At 36.2% G+C, this 17,203-nt stretch overlaps 1 protein-coding gene across 5 annotated transcripts in view; it reads right to left on the bottom strand.

Annotated features, from left to right (window-relative positions):
- PPP1R13B (protein phosphatase 1 regulatory subunit 13B) overlaps positions 1-17,203 on the bottom strand; it is a 69,520-nt gene that overhangs the window by 35,678 nt on the left and 16,639 nt on the right. For all 5 annotated transcript variants that reach the window (XM_039712508.1, XM_039712511.1, XM_039712509.1 and 2 more), the window contains exons 2-4: positions 8,286-8,433; positions 1,549-1,668; positions 6-73 (exon numbers count right to left, since the gene is read on the bottom strand). In XM_039712508.1, the coding sequence (XP_039568442.1) occupies positions 6-73; positions 1,549-1,668; positions 8,286-8,433 (336 nt within the window). The remainder of the gene's footprint in view (positions 1-5; positions 74-1,548; positions 1,669-8,285; positions 8,434-17,203) is intronic.

Below are 17,203 nucleotides of genomic sequence, written 5' to 3'. Positions count from 1 at the left end.
CATACCCCATTCTCCGTTCGTTTCTCCACAGGTATATTTATACCATTTCTTTGATTTTGGACTTGACGTACACCTAAAAGTAAATCATCACTCTTAGTGCAAAGTTCAGTTTTCAACACAAATGCATTTTACTCTCCAGTCTGTTCTCATATGTTCTGAGAATTCTGTTCAAGAATTTGTATCAAACTTTACCTGTGAATTTTCATTCTACCAGTTCCAACTCTTTCTTAGTAAAGTTACTTTTTGTAAGCAGTGAATCAGCAGAAATAAAGCCTTCACAGAATTCATCAGATAAAAGTACAGATATGCAGCTCTATTTTCCTGACTTCTCTTTAGGCAAAATGTCATGAAGGGCAATGTACTCAAGTTTTGTATTTTGTGTCCATAAGAAGCAGTAGCTTCAACTGAAAACATCATAAATTAATGTAGTAGAGGAAGTTTTTCTAATGTCTAACTATTAAACAACTTTAATCTAGAAATCTATCCATAGCTCAATGATGAATTCAAAAGCCTTGCAAGCATGGTTCAGGAGCAATGCTTTCCTTGTACATTGAAATTCTTTGGCTTTAAGTGTATTTTAAATTTCTTAACTTAATACTTTATATGTGTATTGCCCAAAGGATAACAGACTATTGTACAAAGTACCTAATTAATACAAAATTCCCTCACACATTTTTGGGTCTGCTATTTCTGCATTCAAAACAAGCACAAACCACTTAAAAATAAAAAGCCTCAGCTGAAAGCAATAAGGACTCAGCAAAGACTTGAAATCCTGTTGTTAAAAGTAGTCAGATTAGTTGAATGAGTCAGGATAATCTGGGCATGCAAACACACCTCACTGAGACACCTTTCCTGTCCTTCAGACAGTCTGACAGCCATTAAGTCTACAATGCACAGCCTCAAAACTTCTCATAGATTAAGCACAGTCTTCACCACTAAGTTCAGAAAGCTCAAACACTTGCATTTTTTTTATTCTAGTCTTTTAAGAAACCCCACTTCATAGGGCACTGTTCCATATAAACACTTATCCTATAGAACCAAGCAGACCAGCAATTTTTCAAGATACAAATTTTCACGACTATTAAATATACCTCCATGAAAAACTGAGAAAGCAAAGGTACTGAAACCTCTGCCAGTGATGTTTGTAAAATAGATCTGAGTTTTTAAAGGAGGCAAAGGAGTTTACAAAGTATTTCTCTGTACAACTGAAAGAAAAAAGAACCATTCTACCCTCTCAAAATGTAGGGACTTTCAATAAGAAAAAAACTACATCAAGTCTCTAAATATCCACTAACTTTTTTAGATCCAAATTAAGCAGAATACAAACAGATCTTGCTATTACTCAACAGACTGGTAAAAATTATTTTAAAGAAGAGAACTGGTGCACAAGAAAAAGGTGCCCCTGGGAAGGTTCAAAACGGCTTTGGTACAAGAAAGTTTTATTACATATAACCACTGAGGTTCACTGAACGAACTGAAAACCAAACTCCCTTCAGAAATCTTTTAAAATCTGTTTCAGTGACAACACTACAGGATAAATGTACTTACTCTGTTCATTGCTTTCAGCTGGTGACTCTTCATGACGAAGAAAAAATTTCACCTCTTCCCTGCGGGGCCCCCACTTCTGCAGGTGGTCATACATCATGTGATCAAAGGGTATGGGGCGCTCTGCAAGTACACGACCAAAAAAACCTCATCACAACTCTTTAAAACCAAGCAGGATTATACAGAACTCTTATTAATAGTCAGAATGTCCTTTTTGGTAGCAATTCAATCTATCGGATGTATTTTGTCTTACATGAAGTCTAAGCAACAGGCACCCACTGGATGTGTGGTATTAAAAGCTGGCCTGTTCCTGTAACACAGCTCACTGCTCCACAGGACTACAGAACCAGCTTGCAAACCCATACCAGTGTTTAGGAACCCTAATTTAGGAAATAGCAACTTTGCTCCCCATCAACACCAAATGGGCCATTTGTTCTATTATTAAAATGATTCATTTGATTTGAACCTCTGTGTTTCCACACAGACACAAACCCTTAACATTATATTGACATTTCATCTCCTAAGAACTTGAGCAGGTATTCCCTCTCTAACACACTTTGCTACACATTAACTTCCAGTATATGTGAATTACAGGCAACTCTTTGAACAAATAAAGACCAAGTTCTTTGCAACAGTCAGTCTCTGTGCTTCTCCCCAAGAAAACATTTGCATATGGTAATTATTTCTTCTAAATTGATCACATATATTGTTATTAAGAGACTGCACACGATGTATTTAGTATTTCAAAATGAAGATACATTTAAGACAAGTTTTTCACTGCTTCCATAATTACACTTGCATTTTTTACCAGGTGTTTTTATTAAGATAATAAAATACCCATTTTAAGATCTAATACTAGCTAAGGTACCAAAATATATCTTCTAACCAGAATAAAATTTTATTATACTATATACTCTACTTTGTTGTTAAAAGCAAAGTACTTTTGGCTTCCAAAATCCAAACCACACTATCTCCTACCAGGAAAAGTACCTCTAAAATATGTTATCCATTTCATACTTCACTCATTTGACATGAGAAGACAAAACTATTCAAAGATATAAGAGAAATTTTGGGAAAAGCTTGGGAAAACCAATTCACAAATACACCCTTATGTAATGAAATTTACTTAAATATATATTCATGACGAACTACATAGATGTACATGTCTTGATACTCCTAGGATACTTAATTGTTAAAAACCAATGTATTTTAATCAATTGTTTTACAATGAATTTAATACCATAAACTTTTATCAAATAGGTCATGTCAAGTAGGTATGTGATTAACACAATTTAGCCACAGTTAGATCTAGCTGCTTTCAGTGAGGAAGGGTCATTCAAACCACAAGCTAATCACATTCATCAGGTGACTGGTTATTTATCTTTCTTTAAAAAAAAACCTGCCCCCCCAAAAAACTCAACCCCCCCAAACCAAACCAACAACTAAATTAAAAAAATTGATTATTTGTTTCACTTCTTCCTGTTCCTCACTCAAGTGGTGTTGTAGAAACATTGTCAGTAATGTTTAAGCACACGAGAATAAGGTCAGTGGCTTATTACTACTCAGTTCTTGAAAAGGAATTTTAAAAGCATGATTTTCAGGTTTTTCAACTCCTAAAGTAAAGTAAGGTTTCAAGTGCTTTGAAGCATATCCACTAAAATTGCAGCATGAGTCTTCTAAAGATCACTGAATGTAAAAATATTTAAGTGGTTTAGTTCAGAGACTTCAGAACACAAGATATGAATCTTTAAGAATTTCTCCCAAACAGAAAAATTGCTAGGCAAACCCAACTGCAACAGGGCTGGACTAATCATGGAATGGTGAGGAGTAGCTGCACCTTCACTCCTGGTTGAGCTGCTCTCCCAATGAAAGTAAGGCCTGATCCCAGGAGCTAGTCAAAGAAAGGGGTGTCATTTACATAATGCACCTTCAATAATTAAGACTAATATCTTTCAAACAGAGACAGTGGAAAGAAATGGCAAAGATGTTTTCTACTAGTTTAGCAGTTCATTCACAAAACCAGTTTGGGATGTTATCCTAAGGTAGAGAGAAAACAGGTTAAAGTAGCAACAGCATCATCAACATCAGTGAAAGAATGAAAAGAAAGACGGACCAGCACTAATCATTCTGTGCAACCTAGCTACACTAAACAAATTCAGGAAACAAAGAGGAAGAAGAAATGGACATTAACACTTAACACAAGACATGGTAAGAATTGAAATCTCCATTCCTTCCTACAGTTTGAATCCCTTAAATCTATAAGAAGTGTGAGAAGAAAGCATGATTTTATATTTGTAGTATAATAGTACAAGAGATATTTTCTGAAAATCCCGGTTAAGAACCAAAATCAAATCAAATCAAAACAAAGACAAACACTACAGTTAAATTTTTCCTGGTTGTTATAGCTTCAGAAATATTTGTCAGCAACTGGTTTCTCAAAACTATTTTAAACTTTAATTTTGAAAAAAATTAAATAAAAGAGAGCCTTCTGAGAGTGTGAAGAAAACATTACATAGGAAAATGGGTGTAATAAAAAAGCTGGATTCCTATACTTTAGCAACACATCAAAAATTATTTAGAGAACATTTGTTTTCATGCATAACAAAGCAGAAAACCATGCTAAATGCATACATCCATACTTACCTGAAAAAACTGCATTAGATTTTAAATTGGATGAAGATTCTACAATATTTTTGAGAAATGAGCTGTACTACTTTCCTTTTAGCAAAAGTTTTGAGGATGGGCTAGTTTCAAGTATTCCAAAACAAAACACCCTGTAAATCTGACACACAGACACTGCACCAATGTTTCAGAAAAGAGTTGCAAAATTCTTCCAGTGGAGCTACAAATCCACCACTTAAAAGTAAGTTTCAGTCTTCAAAATCTGTTTCCATCCTGATTTCAAGGATCCTACTATGTGAAATAAACATGTTTATGCCTCCTCGACGTGAAACCAGAATAAAATATAATGGATTTGCTCCATAGGGGAGTTTGCTGCGATATCTGAAATTAGTTTTTCCCTGCTCAGGTTTGCAGAAGTACACTCAGAGCAAAAAACTATTTCTTTCACACTCTCTTGCCTCCTGTGTTACCACGACACTGAGGAATCCCTGTTATGACCAGTTGCTGAAGGGCACTCCAGGTGTAAACGAACTGAAAAATTCAGTACTGGGTGGATTTAAAGGTTGTAATCAATTCTCTTGTAACATACATAATTCCAAGTTCCTGGCCTCACACCTGTCTTTGACCCTCCTTACCAATTGCTATTTGCAATAACAGGGGAATGAGGAAGAACATTCTGGTTTAGCCTCCTGTTACAGCATCAGAAATCCTTGCAAAAAGAGTAAGCTCCAAACTGACAAAGCCTGATATATGAGGCACAAACGCTACTGACTTTTTCAACTACTGCTCATCTCAAGAAACTGGAAAGGAGAGGGAACAGAGAATGAAACACCAAAATTAAATGGGAATAAATTAAATGCGTAGTCCATGCAGGTCTGAGAATAATCAGTTTCTTGACTCTAATGCAAACAACACCTAAATTATTTTACAACTCTTGTGAAGCCCTCAACCATTTCTTTGCCACACAAAAGCAAAGAAATGAAAGCTACAATAGTAACTAAACCAATGTTTTCCAACAGCTAAACTACTGTAATCTTCCTCTGCACTGTAGAAATCTTACATAATTTTTGGATTTAGTAACATTTTTCGGGAAGAAAATTGGTCTCTCATCCTCTAAAAATAAAATCAAGTGTTTATCACCTACCTGTACATACACATTCAAAACAGGAAGACTATTAAAATAGACAGTATATTGTTAGAGCAATACAGTTGAGAAAGGCTTTTGGGCATGCAAACTCTTATTTGTACCTGATGATAAGATTACAGTCCGCAAGCCCCAGTGCTTTGAATTTGAATAGAGATGCATTATTCAGCTGGGCTACCTAAAAGAAGCTGTGGCTACCTGTAGAGCAGAGGAGTTAAGCACAGACTCTCTCTTATGGAGGGAGTTGTCATTTGTCATTTGTGCCACAGGGAGAGACTGCCAGGAAAACAGACCACTTACAGTGTGTGACTAAATCTATCGTGGCTTTTTCAGCCCATGATTTGCTGTATTAACTTCTGTTTTGAATTTTAGTTTTCAAAATGTCCTCTGAAAGAACACTTGCAGATCTCTTGAGGATAAGGGTGAGGGATCAGAGACAGTGTAATAAAAGAGATAAAATATGCTTTTCCACTGGCACAACATGCAGCAGTTTTACTGCAAATTGCCTCACACTTCCCACTCAGAACCATAGTTTAAAGTTGGTTGTTGTAACTGTCACATTTAACTGTTCAGATTCTCGTTTTCTACATCAGACCTCCGCTCCAGGCAAAATTATTTTTACAAATTTCTGTTGAAAGACTTCAATTTAGCTCTCAGAAGAAGCAGACAGAAAAATTATCATATATATACGCCCAGGTCGTCCCACTGAGAAATCTATGTACCCTAGACTTTGGGTCAAGAAGCTGAGGTCACAGATTATCTAACAGCATCCTACATTTAAGAACAATGAAATAAACATTTGTGCTGAAAGTTCCATCAGAGAGCCTTAAAACAAATGTGTAGGATATCATTTTTGCTGACACTACAGGTCAAAGACCCAGAAACATAAGTGAGTTTCATTTTTTTCTTTCATTCTCTCCAGTATTTTCTATTCTACACTTCAAGTGGAATAGATCTATACAGTTATCACCTTGGGGATTTAGCAAGTAAAGCTACCTTTGTGAAAGCACCTTCATGTCAGTTTTACCAGAAGCTCAGGTAGAAGCTCTGGGCAGGCCTCTGCTCCCTCACCTATGTGTCTGTATGTAGATATCCCCTTCAGAAAACTGGGTGAGATGAAAAGGAATTTAACAGAATTAACAGAAAACAACCAGCTAAAACAGACATCTCCTTATTCTATTCACAGTAATATCCAGATCTCCACTGACTTTAATGGGATCAAAGATAGATAATTCTCAGGGCAGATACACAAAATTTAGTTTTAGTCTCTCCATTGCAATTTCATGGATAAACTCTATCTCCCACTTTATAGAAGCTTGTAGGTTTCAATATCTAACACTTTGAGAAATAAAATATTACATCCACAGATGAAATATTTTCTCAATCTTAAAAGTTATCATAGAAAATCTGTGCTTCTAAGGTCCAAGTTTTGCAAGGTTTAAGTGTTCCAGGAAGATACTCAGGATCACCTTTCTAGTTTCCAGTGACCCTTCAAAGCTAGTTGACAACATTCTTTCCTATATTTTTTAAGAAGTATACCTTCAAAGTATTGTGAAAGCAAAAGAATAAATAATACCACATATGACACTCACTGACAAGAGATTGGAAAATATTAGGAATGTCTGGGTGCAGTAGAAGTCTGCAGATCCATTTTAGAAATCTGTGATGCACCGGCATCATAGACTCCACAACCTAAATTTGCAATTTGAAGAAGTTTTAACCATTCTTCAAGCTCTATGCTTAAAGACAAATTTTCTAACTGAGTGTGCACTGAATTTGTATTCCTAGAATTAGAGGCACACAATTCTTAACCCTACTCCCATTCACTCTTGCCTAAACTCTGTGTTTCCACTCAGGTAGGAAATAACTTCTTCAGGTACCTTTTCCTTTTACAAAGTCTTAGAACAGTTTAGAAAAAGATGAGCCATAGATCTTCTAGGAGGAAAATGTTCTAGACTGTCACTATGTAAAAGCTCCAAAGGCATCAGAATAATGCCTGTTTTGTTTGTCTGGCCAAACAAGCCCCAATCAAAATAAAACGCCTTTATACAAAATTTAGGAATTCAGTATCAAGTTATGACCTCATCAGCCCTTATACAAAACAAATTACATTAAATAGAGGTAATTTAAAAACTAAGATATAAGAACGGGGGATTGGAACTAGATGAACTGTAAGGTCCCTCCCTATGCCAACCCTTCCATGCTCCTATTCTATGACTCTATGAACATGTTTTGTTATCCCATCCACCAACTCTACTTCCATCCATACATTGATAAACAATAACCTGGAGGTTTGTACTACATGCAACTACAAGAATCCATTTAAAAACAGAATCTGCTGTGCATGGATTTTGACATATTCTGGAAAATAACTGCCTGCTTCATGATTCTGTGAAAAAATAATTGTAACACAAATAGGATATGGACACTACTGCTCCTAGAGAGGCTGGCAGATCTTTGAGAGCAAATATTCACAAATAGGTGAGAGATACTAACTATGTCCCATTCTGCCATGGCTCTGTCTGTAGAGCATTTGCTATTCATGATACAGAAGGAAAAAATAATCTATACCCTTTCTTAAATTTCAGCTAGTGCTCACATGCTAGAAGTGAGGAAATAGGACTGGAAAGAATGCAGGTGGTGATCTGCACCCACTGACTGAAAAAATATCATCATGAGATTCCCTACTGTCATTTAAATACCCTCCATCCTATTAGAAAAACAAATACAGAACACTAACAGGCCTTACACATGCATTTCATCAAATACTTCATGCTGAGGAAGAAAACAGAGAAGAGTCAAGAATTACATTAATCTCTCCAATTATTTGAATTACCATCCTTTGCATAAAGGCTAATAGACTGGAAGAAAAAAGATTACAATACGTAATTGAAATAATTAGTATTATGAAGTCACTCCTTTTTTATAATTGGTGCACATATTAAAACCCATTTCCAGTGAACATTTCACTTACCATTTCCACGCCATACTTCAGCCAGATGGCAGCTTCCTTCTCCAGGCTCTTTGCAGAACTCCACTACATCGCGACAGGTTGTTTCTGGTGTAATTGGAACTTCTGTCAGAATCTGTTCATTGTTGCTCAGAAACACAGTTAATATCATCTGAAAGAAATAAAAAGAAGAGTAGCAGAATATTAGAAAAAGACAAGAGAGACATAAACAAGCTTATGGGTAATTTTTTCCCCCCTCTATAAATGGAAATGTATGCCTAGGATTAGTTACCACATTCCAAAATTGTTTCCAGTTTCCTGTAAATTTGACAAAGATTTAGTCCTTTGTGTTCATTTTTTTTTGACAGTACATTGAATTGACCCTTTTTTTTAATAAAAGTTGAGTTGAAATCCTTTAGTGCTGTCTGAAAATAAGGTTGGGAAGAAAGGAACAAGTTTCAGTTGTGTTAGTTGCTTGAAATCATAGCATTTAAATATTGAAAATAAATTCACACTTTGGCAAAGTAATCAGAAGCTTCAGGATGTACTCAAAGACAAGTTTTCCTAAAATGCATTCAATACTTTGAAAGACACCGTACCCTAAGATCCTACTTAAAATTAAATGAATAATTTTATACATTCTCTCTGTACCTTAATTCCCATCTGTAGTGACAACACTGTTCTGTAAACAGTAGATGGAAAAGAGAGAAGAACATCATGTTTTAGATGGCAAAAAATACTGTAATAGTAAGTGTCCCTAAAGAACACGACATAGTTAGTAACTTTACCTGCGATGAAAGTTCTGCCAGACCTTTCCCATAAATAAAATGTGGCATCACATACAGAACCTAATAACAGCTCTTCATTAAATGAGCACTCTCCAGGTAAATAAAAGTTGTGCTCCAATTTGCATAGGCAACTCCTAAAAACATTCATAATACTTTTATCTGTGGGACACATACATCAGCCAGACTGGAGACTGACATTAATAACAGCTAGATACTGAGTAAGAGCAGTCTGTCTACTTTAGAAATAGACACAGGACAAATTCCAAGAAAGCCCAGGCTTCAAGCTCTCCGTCTCGTCAGTCCTCCAGGCTATTTCAGTCCAGGTTTCTACTCTCCCTCAGCCTGCCAAGTTTGCATGCTGTGCCCTGAAGTTTTCAAGTACCTACACTTCAACACAAGAAGCAGTCAACCAGAACTGAAAATACACCAGAATTCAGCCCCGAGTTTTTCCAACAGCAGCATAGAGGAAGCCATGGTAAAAGCTACAATACGAGCTGGAGGAAGCTACAGGATGCAGCCAACAGATAATACTGGAAGTGTCTGTAACCACCTACTGTAAACAGCTCAAAACATTATTGTTCCCCCAAAAGAAGATTCAGACAGTCTCAATATTCAGTGACTGTGGTTATGTAACAAGTGACTGATGGTGAATCTATTAGTGGAATTTGACCTCGTATTTAAGAAGAAAGAGTCACACACATGAACATAAACCAACAGGCTTAGAAGAAACCTTAAGAGGTCATCTAATGCAGTCTCTTGGCCTCAGGCAGGATAAACTATACCTGCATTATTCTGCAGAGATGCTTGTCTAACCTGTTCTGAAAAGCCTTTCATGATGAAAATTCCACCACTTCCCTAAGCCATCCACCCCAGAAATCCAGGATTCCTGTTGCAAGAGGAAGTTTCTTAAAGCCTAGTTAAAGTTTTCCTTAGCACCATTTAAACCCCATAGTTCTTTTAGCCACAGGGGAAATAGAAAACACATTTTTCCTCCACAGTTAAATTTAAAGAACGTGTAATATGTAAGTAAATTAAGTAACTTAAATAATACCAGTTCAACAAAGTTATTACTGCCAGTATTTCAAACATTTTCCCCATAGCTCTTGATAGCAGTTTCAGAACAAAATCCAAACTTCTGAAACTTTTTGAGAATATCAGGTGACCCTGGCTTTACTGCCTCATAATCATGTGTGGAAGACCTGTTTTCCTGGTTTGAAAGGACATACAGAATGTCTTAACATCATGTGACTTTACATGGTTTCCAGGTTTTGATTTCCTTATTGCTGTAAGAGTAACACCAGCCCAGAAAACTTGTTTTATATCTTCAAGATTATCTATCTGCTTCTGTAGACAAACTGAAAGAGAAAGAAGAGCCCTGTAGATGTGAGTTATCCTATTTATCTCAGTCACTTCTCCATAAATTCCAATCTCAAGCACTACATGAACTCACAGTCCCCTTGGCAACACCAGGACAAAGTTTGCTGTACCTCAGTCACACCACTTGACTCCCTCAGCTCAGAGGGCATCAGTATTGTCCTCTGCAAAGCTGGGTGGCACAGTTTCAGCCCAGGGAAAGGTATCTCACTAATGAGGAAGCGAGGTGCTGCAGCCAACAACTGGTGTAACACTCCTCAAAGAAACTTGATTAAGTAAGGATTTGTTTTTAACAGGTTGAGTAATACTAAAGGAACTGCAACACTGTGCTGCAAAACAAATATCCTGAAACATACACAGCAAGACTCGAAATATTAAACATTATTACAATGCTAATTATATATATATATTGCAATATTAATTACAATTTCAAGTCAATGTTATACCTGTGCCTGTTTGTGGTGGGAAAGGGTAAGAATCAGAGGTACTACATGGTGATAAAATAGAAATAAGCATTGATGGAGCCTGGAAATTTGCTGCTGAGGAACAAAAGTGAAGCATACACATGAAATACCCAAGTATACCCACTGAAGTAAACCAGTTACATGAAAAAAACATTCTTCACCAAAGATTAGGACACAAAACAACTAATAAAGTCTTTGATTTCTCATTTTAAATTGTTTTCTAAACAGGAGCAGCTGAATAAAACTTCTCTTGTAAAATTGTGACCACAACCATTGTAGCATTTCTTTGATCATCTCTCAAGTCATAGTTTTTAATACATGAACACAATGTCACACAACAGGATCAACCTAACACTCATATGAAAATCATCTCAGGGATTCTAAATCATTACTTTTTTCCACAATAAACATCAAGCTCCAAACTTGACACTTCTTCCTTCTTACCACACACATGGGTATTGCCTGTTACTCCCCTCTATGGTTCCTGCTACCCAACCAATGGTTTGATTCCAAATTTCACAAATTCTCATTTATTTTCACTCAGTTTTTCTTTTTTTTAACCTTCATGCAAACTCCAGTGTATGTCATCACATTACAGGTCTTTTACATACCAAAGAAGCTACAGCAAACCTCCCAAGCTGGCTTCTAAACTACTGTCATCTCACTTCCCAGCTGACAGATGACCTCCTCCTAGGACCTGGAATCAGTCCTCCACCCGAATCTTCTCTGTCCAACAGATCCCTGTCTAACACTTGCACGCATTGCTCTTAGCGTGGTCTCTCCCCTTCATCCATTCCCTCTTCAAACCATACTTCATGTATTATTTAAAGGATACATTTCATCATTCCTGCAGTTTCTCAAGGAGATAGAGACAGGGATAAACCTACAAGAACATTTTCCTTGCTTATTATCTCACCTCTTTCTACAGTTGAATAATGTCACCTACAAAACTTTCAATAGGCATCACTCACACAGACGACAGTTTTATCTACCTAGACCTGATCTCTTGCTAAGGAAACTGAAATGTTAGCAATCTTCAATTGACTCTTATGAATGCCTAGCTGTCAATTCAAGTTCTACAAGGCTCTAACACAGTCCTTAGCCATGTTTCTCCAATGATTCCCTAGATTTCATTCATCATAACATACAGGTACCTAATCACCCTGAGCTGCAGTGTAGACATCTCTGACATAAACCATTTTCTCAGTCTTCTGTCACAGATCTATCTCTACTTTTCCTGTACCATATGTAAAACAGAGAAAGGTGTTTTTTTTCCATAAAGTGGTCCAGCTAATGCTCTCAGTTTGCAAACTTGTAAAAAACATTTTCCAACATTTTGCTGGTGTGCCTTTTTCACTCATGATAACTGTCAAAATAAAAATCATATAGCCTTTACCCAGCTGCCTTTCTGTGTCAGTCTTGATAAGCATAATTTGTTTTCACTTTCAATCTTCTTTCTTATCACTTTTCACTTTCTATCAAGAAATTTATGTCAAATTGGCCCTTTACACCTGTTTCTACTCTCCATGTGTTTTTAACATTAACAGGTGTTTTTATGGTTTTTTTCAGTGCTGTCCACCATGCCTTATGTGCACCTGCAAAGCAACCTCATTATTTTCCTTGGAGATCCTCCTTTGCCGTTCTGGCTAAAAGAACACATCAGACACAAGTCTAAGTCACTAATATGCTGCACTGTGCTGCCAACGAGGTGATAAATATTGTTTTGTCTCCTTAGACTTCTGTAACCATCCAGTTCATCGCTTTCTTCATCACTAACCAAGATTCCAAGAGCTGTGCCAAGGAGATACATGCAATTTATCTACCACAGCAGAGATCCCACTAGTGTCAACTAAATGCCTTACACACAACTATACAAATACAAATCATCTTTCAAATGGGTCTAATGGCCTTTCTTCTAAATGAGCTTGGTCTGGCTGTCCTAGAATCCACCTTGACCCCACTACTTGTGTTTTGCCATTTAAGTTACACTCCCTTAGTACAATGTGTGCAATTATTTATGACTGCAATAAAACTAAACTGCCACCCCAAAGATAGCCGATGTAGCATGTTGATTCTTAGCTAAGGTATGGTCTAGAAAGCCAAAATTCCAACTGCTGAACAAAGTCCTTTTCTTTATCTTCAGCTAGTGAATTAAAAAAGTGTACAGTTAACTAAATCCTCTTTAACAATTTTTATGGAGACAAGAACTACATCTCTCTCAGCTATTACCTCATGCTACCAAGACCCAAAACACGGCAGCTTGAGAAGAAAAGTTGTACACCCACACCTTCATTGCTTTATGTCCAAGCCAATTTACTAAGTCAGGCAGCTGATAATATTATTGTAAAAACAACAAAGTCCATGTAAGTAGGCATTTCCTGATATCCTACTCACACCAAAATGAGGTATATAAGCTATTGGAAAGGAACCAGACAAGTATTATTTCAGAACATGCTGAAACATTAGAAGTAAAAACAGGTTTAAGATTATGTTCTTATAGCAATATTGGCATATTCTACTACAAAAAAGGAAGTGAGTTCTGTGGTTAAAGACGGCGAATATTCAGTTGGCCTTTTATTTTCCATATAACCATTTTTTAACTTAAACCCACATTTCCAAACAAAACCAGAGTTCCTGGCAAAATCTGATGTGAAGATCATTACTTTTCCTACATGTAATTTTATGTCCATAATTTAAAAAAGAAAGACACATATAGCAAAGTTTAAAAGCAAGATCACTCCAGCAAAACCCAAATTTAAAAAAAAACTCGCCTACATCCCAAGAAAATGAAAAACATGAATTTTTCTCTTTGTGCTATTATTGTTATGACTCAAATTTAGAATGCTTATATGATATTAAAGGTAGAGTGGATAAGAGAGAATTTTTTGAAAAACTTTCGTCAATTTAAGAATTATCCAACGTATGACTGCAATTTAAAAACATACCAGATATTTAATATGGCTAAAGTCACTTGCTACTGTGTAGTCATATTAGACTCTCTCTTTACCTTTTTTTTTCATCTTTAAACCGCCTAGAAATTTCACTGTGTAAATGAACAAGAAAAAAAACAAACAAAACCCCTTCTCTCCTAGCAGATCACTGAACAGACATTTCAAATACAAGGCTGACACACAATGAACTTAAAGTACAAAACAATTTTTGATAGAAATGCCAACTTCAATCCTTCTGTTGCACAGGAACTGGAAGGCATTATCTTCTCACCATGCATTTTCCCCTAACAAAGAGTTCCAAAACGTTCATTCATGATCTTGCAGTGCTTTGCCATGTCAGAGCTTTTAGCGGTGCCTAAAACTCCGAGATGAGAACAATCAGTGAAGACAAAACTTGTTCAAAGTGAATCTCTCTAGAATTGCTGAGACCTCAGCATGCCCCAAGAATTTTAACAACTTTTGTCCTGGATTTTGCTAACTCAGGAGTCCCAGGAGTTTGCTACTACAATAGAGTTTTAAGTGGAAATTCCAAACCCATATCTTACTGAAATGTCCTAGTCCTATCAACCAAATAAGAACTTTGAGTAAGACTAAGGATTTCTGCTACTAGAAAAATTATAGAATGAGAGGCAAGCAAAATGTGAATACTTACAAAAATCATCCCTTTGGTGATGAGATATATCAATATACACAACTTTGTATGCAGAATGGTCAGAAAAAAAGTTACAAGTTATCAATTACCTCATGCAAGTTTGCTTGCCTGGCATTCGTGCTATTATATAAAACTTCCATCAGCTACACTTGTAGAAATTGTACATTTAAGCATTAAAGCAGAGTTTTCATTTTTGCTGCAGCAGGAACACAGCCCTTTTTATGATTATAGACTTAATTAGGTAAAACTTGAAGCAATTACATTAAAAAACCCACAGACTATGAAATTATAACCACAGAGCTGTTTGAATTAAAGCCATCTAAAGATCCTGTCTTGACTCAGTCACGAGTATTTCTTTATACTACTGGGACTTCAGAAGAAATAAATCCAAGTTATTCACCAGCATGTTTTTTTCCAATAATGATTTATCTTCAGAATGAAGCTGTTACTTTAAAAAATAAATCTCTTGAAGAATTTCTTGCAGTATGTTTATGAGACTTAATTCAAATTAAAACATCAGGACATACAGCAAATGTATTATCAATTACTGTGGGTTTTACCAGAAGATTTCTTTACTCTAACATCTTCTTGTATCATTCCCCATATATGGTGTGAGAAATTACTGCAATCAATTTTCATATTTCTGAACAGCTTTCCTCACATCCTACTCATATTCAAGCTGTGTAAACTTAAGAGTTCAGGACAAAATTTAAAGCCCAGTGATGTTTTTGACTGTATTAGTAAAATTCACAAAGGCAGTGCAACCAACAGACTTCAGCTTGCACAGAATAAAAAAATGAGCAAAATTTTCTGCCAAAATGTAGGCTTGTGAAACCAATAGTTTCTCAATACACTTTCAAATTTGCAGCAAACTGCCTCCATATGGCCTGCAAAAGAATCCACTAAACTGGGAGTGAATCTAAGACACAAAAAATGTATTCAGCTATAGGCTACTAACAAACATTAAAACCTTAAATTTTACTATTGGTAACTCAAGCATTCATGCAGTTACTCAAAAATATGAACAAGGTCATATTATTTATGGTCAACACTTTTGATTTTGATCAAATCTGAAAAGTTCATGCTGCCGAAATGTACTTCAATACACTTATCTCACAAAAGCTTTTTTTTGCATCAGTTCATATGCTAGTTACATTAACTTGCTATTTTGCTATCACTGGAAAAAAAAAAAAGATCCATGTTGAGATCCACCTTCACCATGCTCTGCAATAGACAACCTGCCCACAGAAAGCACAGCCAGGAACTTGTCAGACAATAGTTGTGCATAAAATTACTTCTCTTGCTGAAGCGCAGGAATAATTTAATTAAATATTTAACTCCTCTTGCAGAGGAGTTTAACTCCTCTTTTAGAAAGGCAGAAGTACAGATTTAAAATAAAATCTTATAAAAATGTAGGAAAATTTTGTTTAAGGCCTACATGTTGTGAAGGCTTAAAGAACTGACAGAACCAGAGATTTCCTCTCAGGATTTCCAGGATTGTTGCCTTTGCCCCTTTCATGAGCTGTCATGTGCAACAGCAGGTGTTCAACAGGACTCAGGCTGTTTCAAATACCTACACCTACCTGGCACTTGTTTGCTGAGGGGATACTTAGGACACTTTCTTTTCTTTGACAGAAAGAGAGCTACAGCATCATTGTAGATCTGCAATCTGAAGCCCCTTACACCTGCAGGGAAATAAGCCAGCATTTTTGCCAAAGGAAGGAGACAGCAACTATCATCAGCAAGACAGATCCACAAACTGTTAAATGAAAGGTTCACTGCAGTTCACTGAAAGACTTCAGAGCTCTAGGAAAACAACACCTACTGAAAACAATAGCAACTAAGAGTCCACTTGTGTAAACAACAAAAACAACCCACAAACTACAGGCTGTGAGAAGCAAAATATCAACAGGACTAAAAAAACAACTGACCTAACAAATGTTAAGTTTCTAGCATCTGCCTAGGACACAAGAGTGACATCACTTAGGCATTATAATCCTACATCAGATTTTAGACTACATTTTGCTATATAAGAAGTCAGAGTCAATCCATGGGAGGGAACCACTGCCAGATCTCCAGACATTATCTTTAGGGAAGCTGTTTGTTATTATTAAAACATTTAAATGCCTTGTTTTAGATTCAGACAGTTCTGCTAAAATCAAGCAGGAGCTGAGATTTACATAAAATTTAAAAGGTGGGCAGTAAACTTATGGCTACAGCAGGGGAAAATGAGTATAGTTTAAAAGGGACAAACGAAAAAAACAAAGATTGCATTACATATAAAACTGCTATTTTAGAAGAGTATCTGTCCAAGTGCAATATTTATCATCATCAGCTAAAGCAACACAGCCTGAAGTTAGAGAAATCTATAAAAGATGCCTCTTGTGATGTTTTCTAGTGGAAAATATAATTTGGCACTTGCTACAGAATGAGTTCAACATCCCTGCATCATATTATCTTTTGGCTTGATTCCTAAATTGCTACATCTGGAGGAACAGCAAGAGATCTTGTTGTTGCTCCTTGACGCAAATAATTCTACCAAAGGACTGTCAAGACACCGGTTACTATGTAAGAGACTTTGGAACACAGGGATAATTCTAGGTACACTAACAAGTTCTGGCTGATAATATTTCTTCATCAGACAACACAGACTAAAAATGGACTTTTATTCTCCCCAAAACAAGGCTCTGAAATTTTGCTTTCTTTCACTGTT

Source organism: Passer montanus, unplaced genomic scaffold, assembly GCF_014805655.1.
Source record: "Passer montanus isolate IOZ18808 unplaced genomic scaffold, ASM1480565v1 scaffold27, whole genome shotgun sequence".
In the NCBI taxonomy this organism is placed as follows: domain Eukaryota; kingdom Metazoa; phylum Chordata; class Aves; order Passeriformes; family Passeridae; genus Passer; species Passer montanus.
The sequence above is the reverse complement of the archived record's forward strand: the minus strand, read 5'-3'. Positions and strand labels throughout refer to the sequence as shown.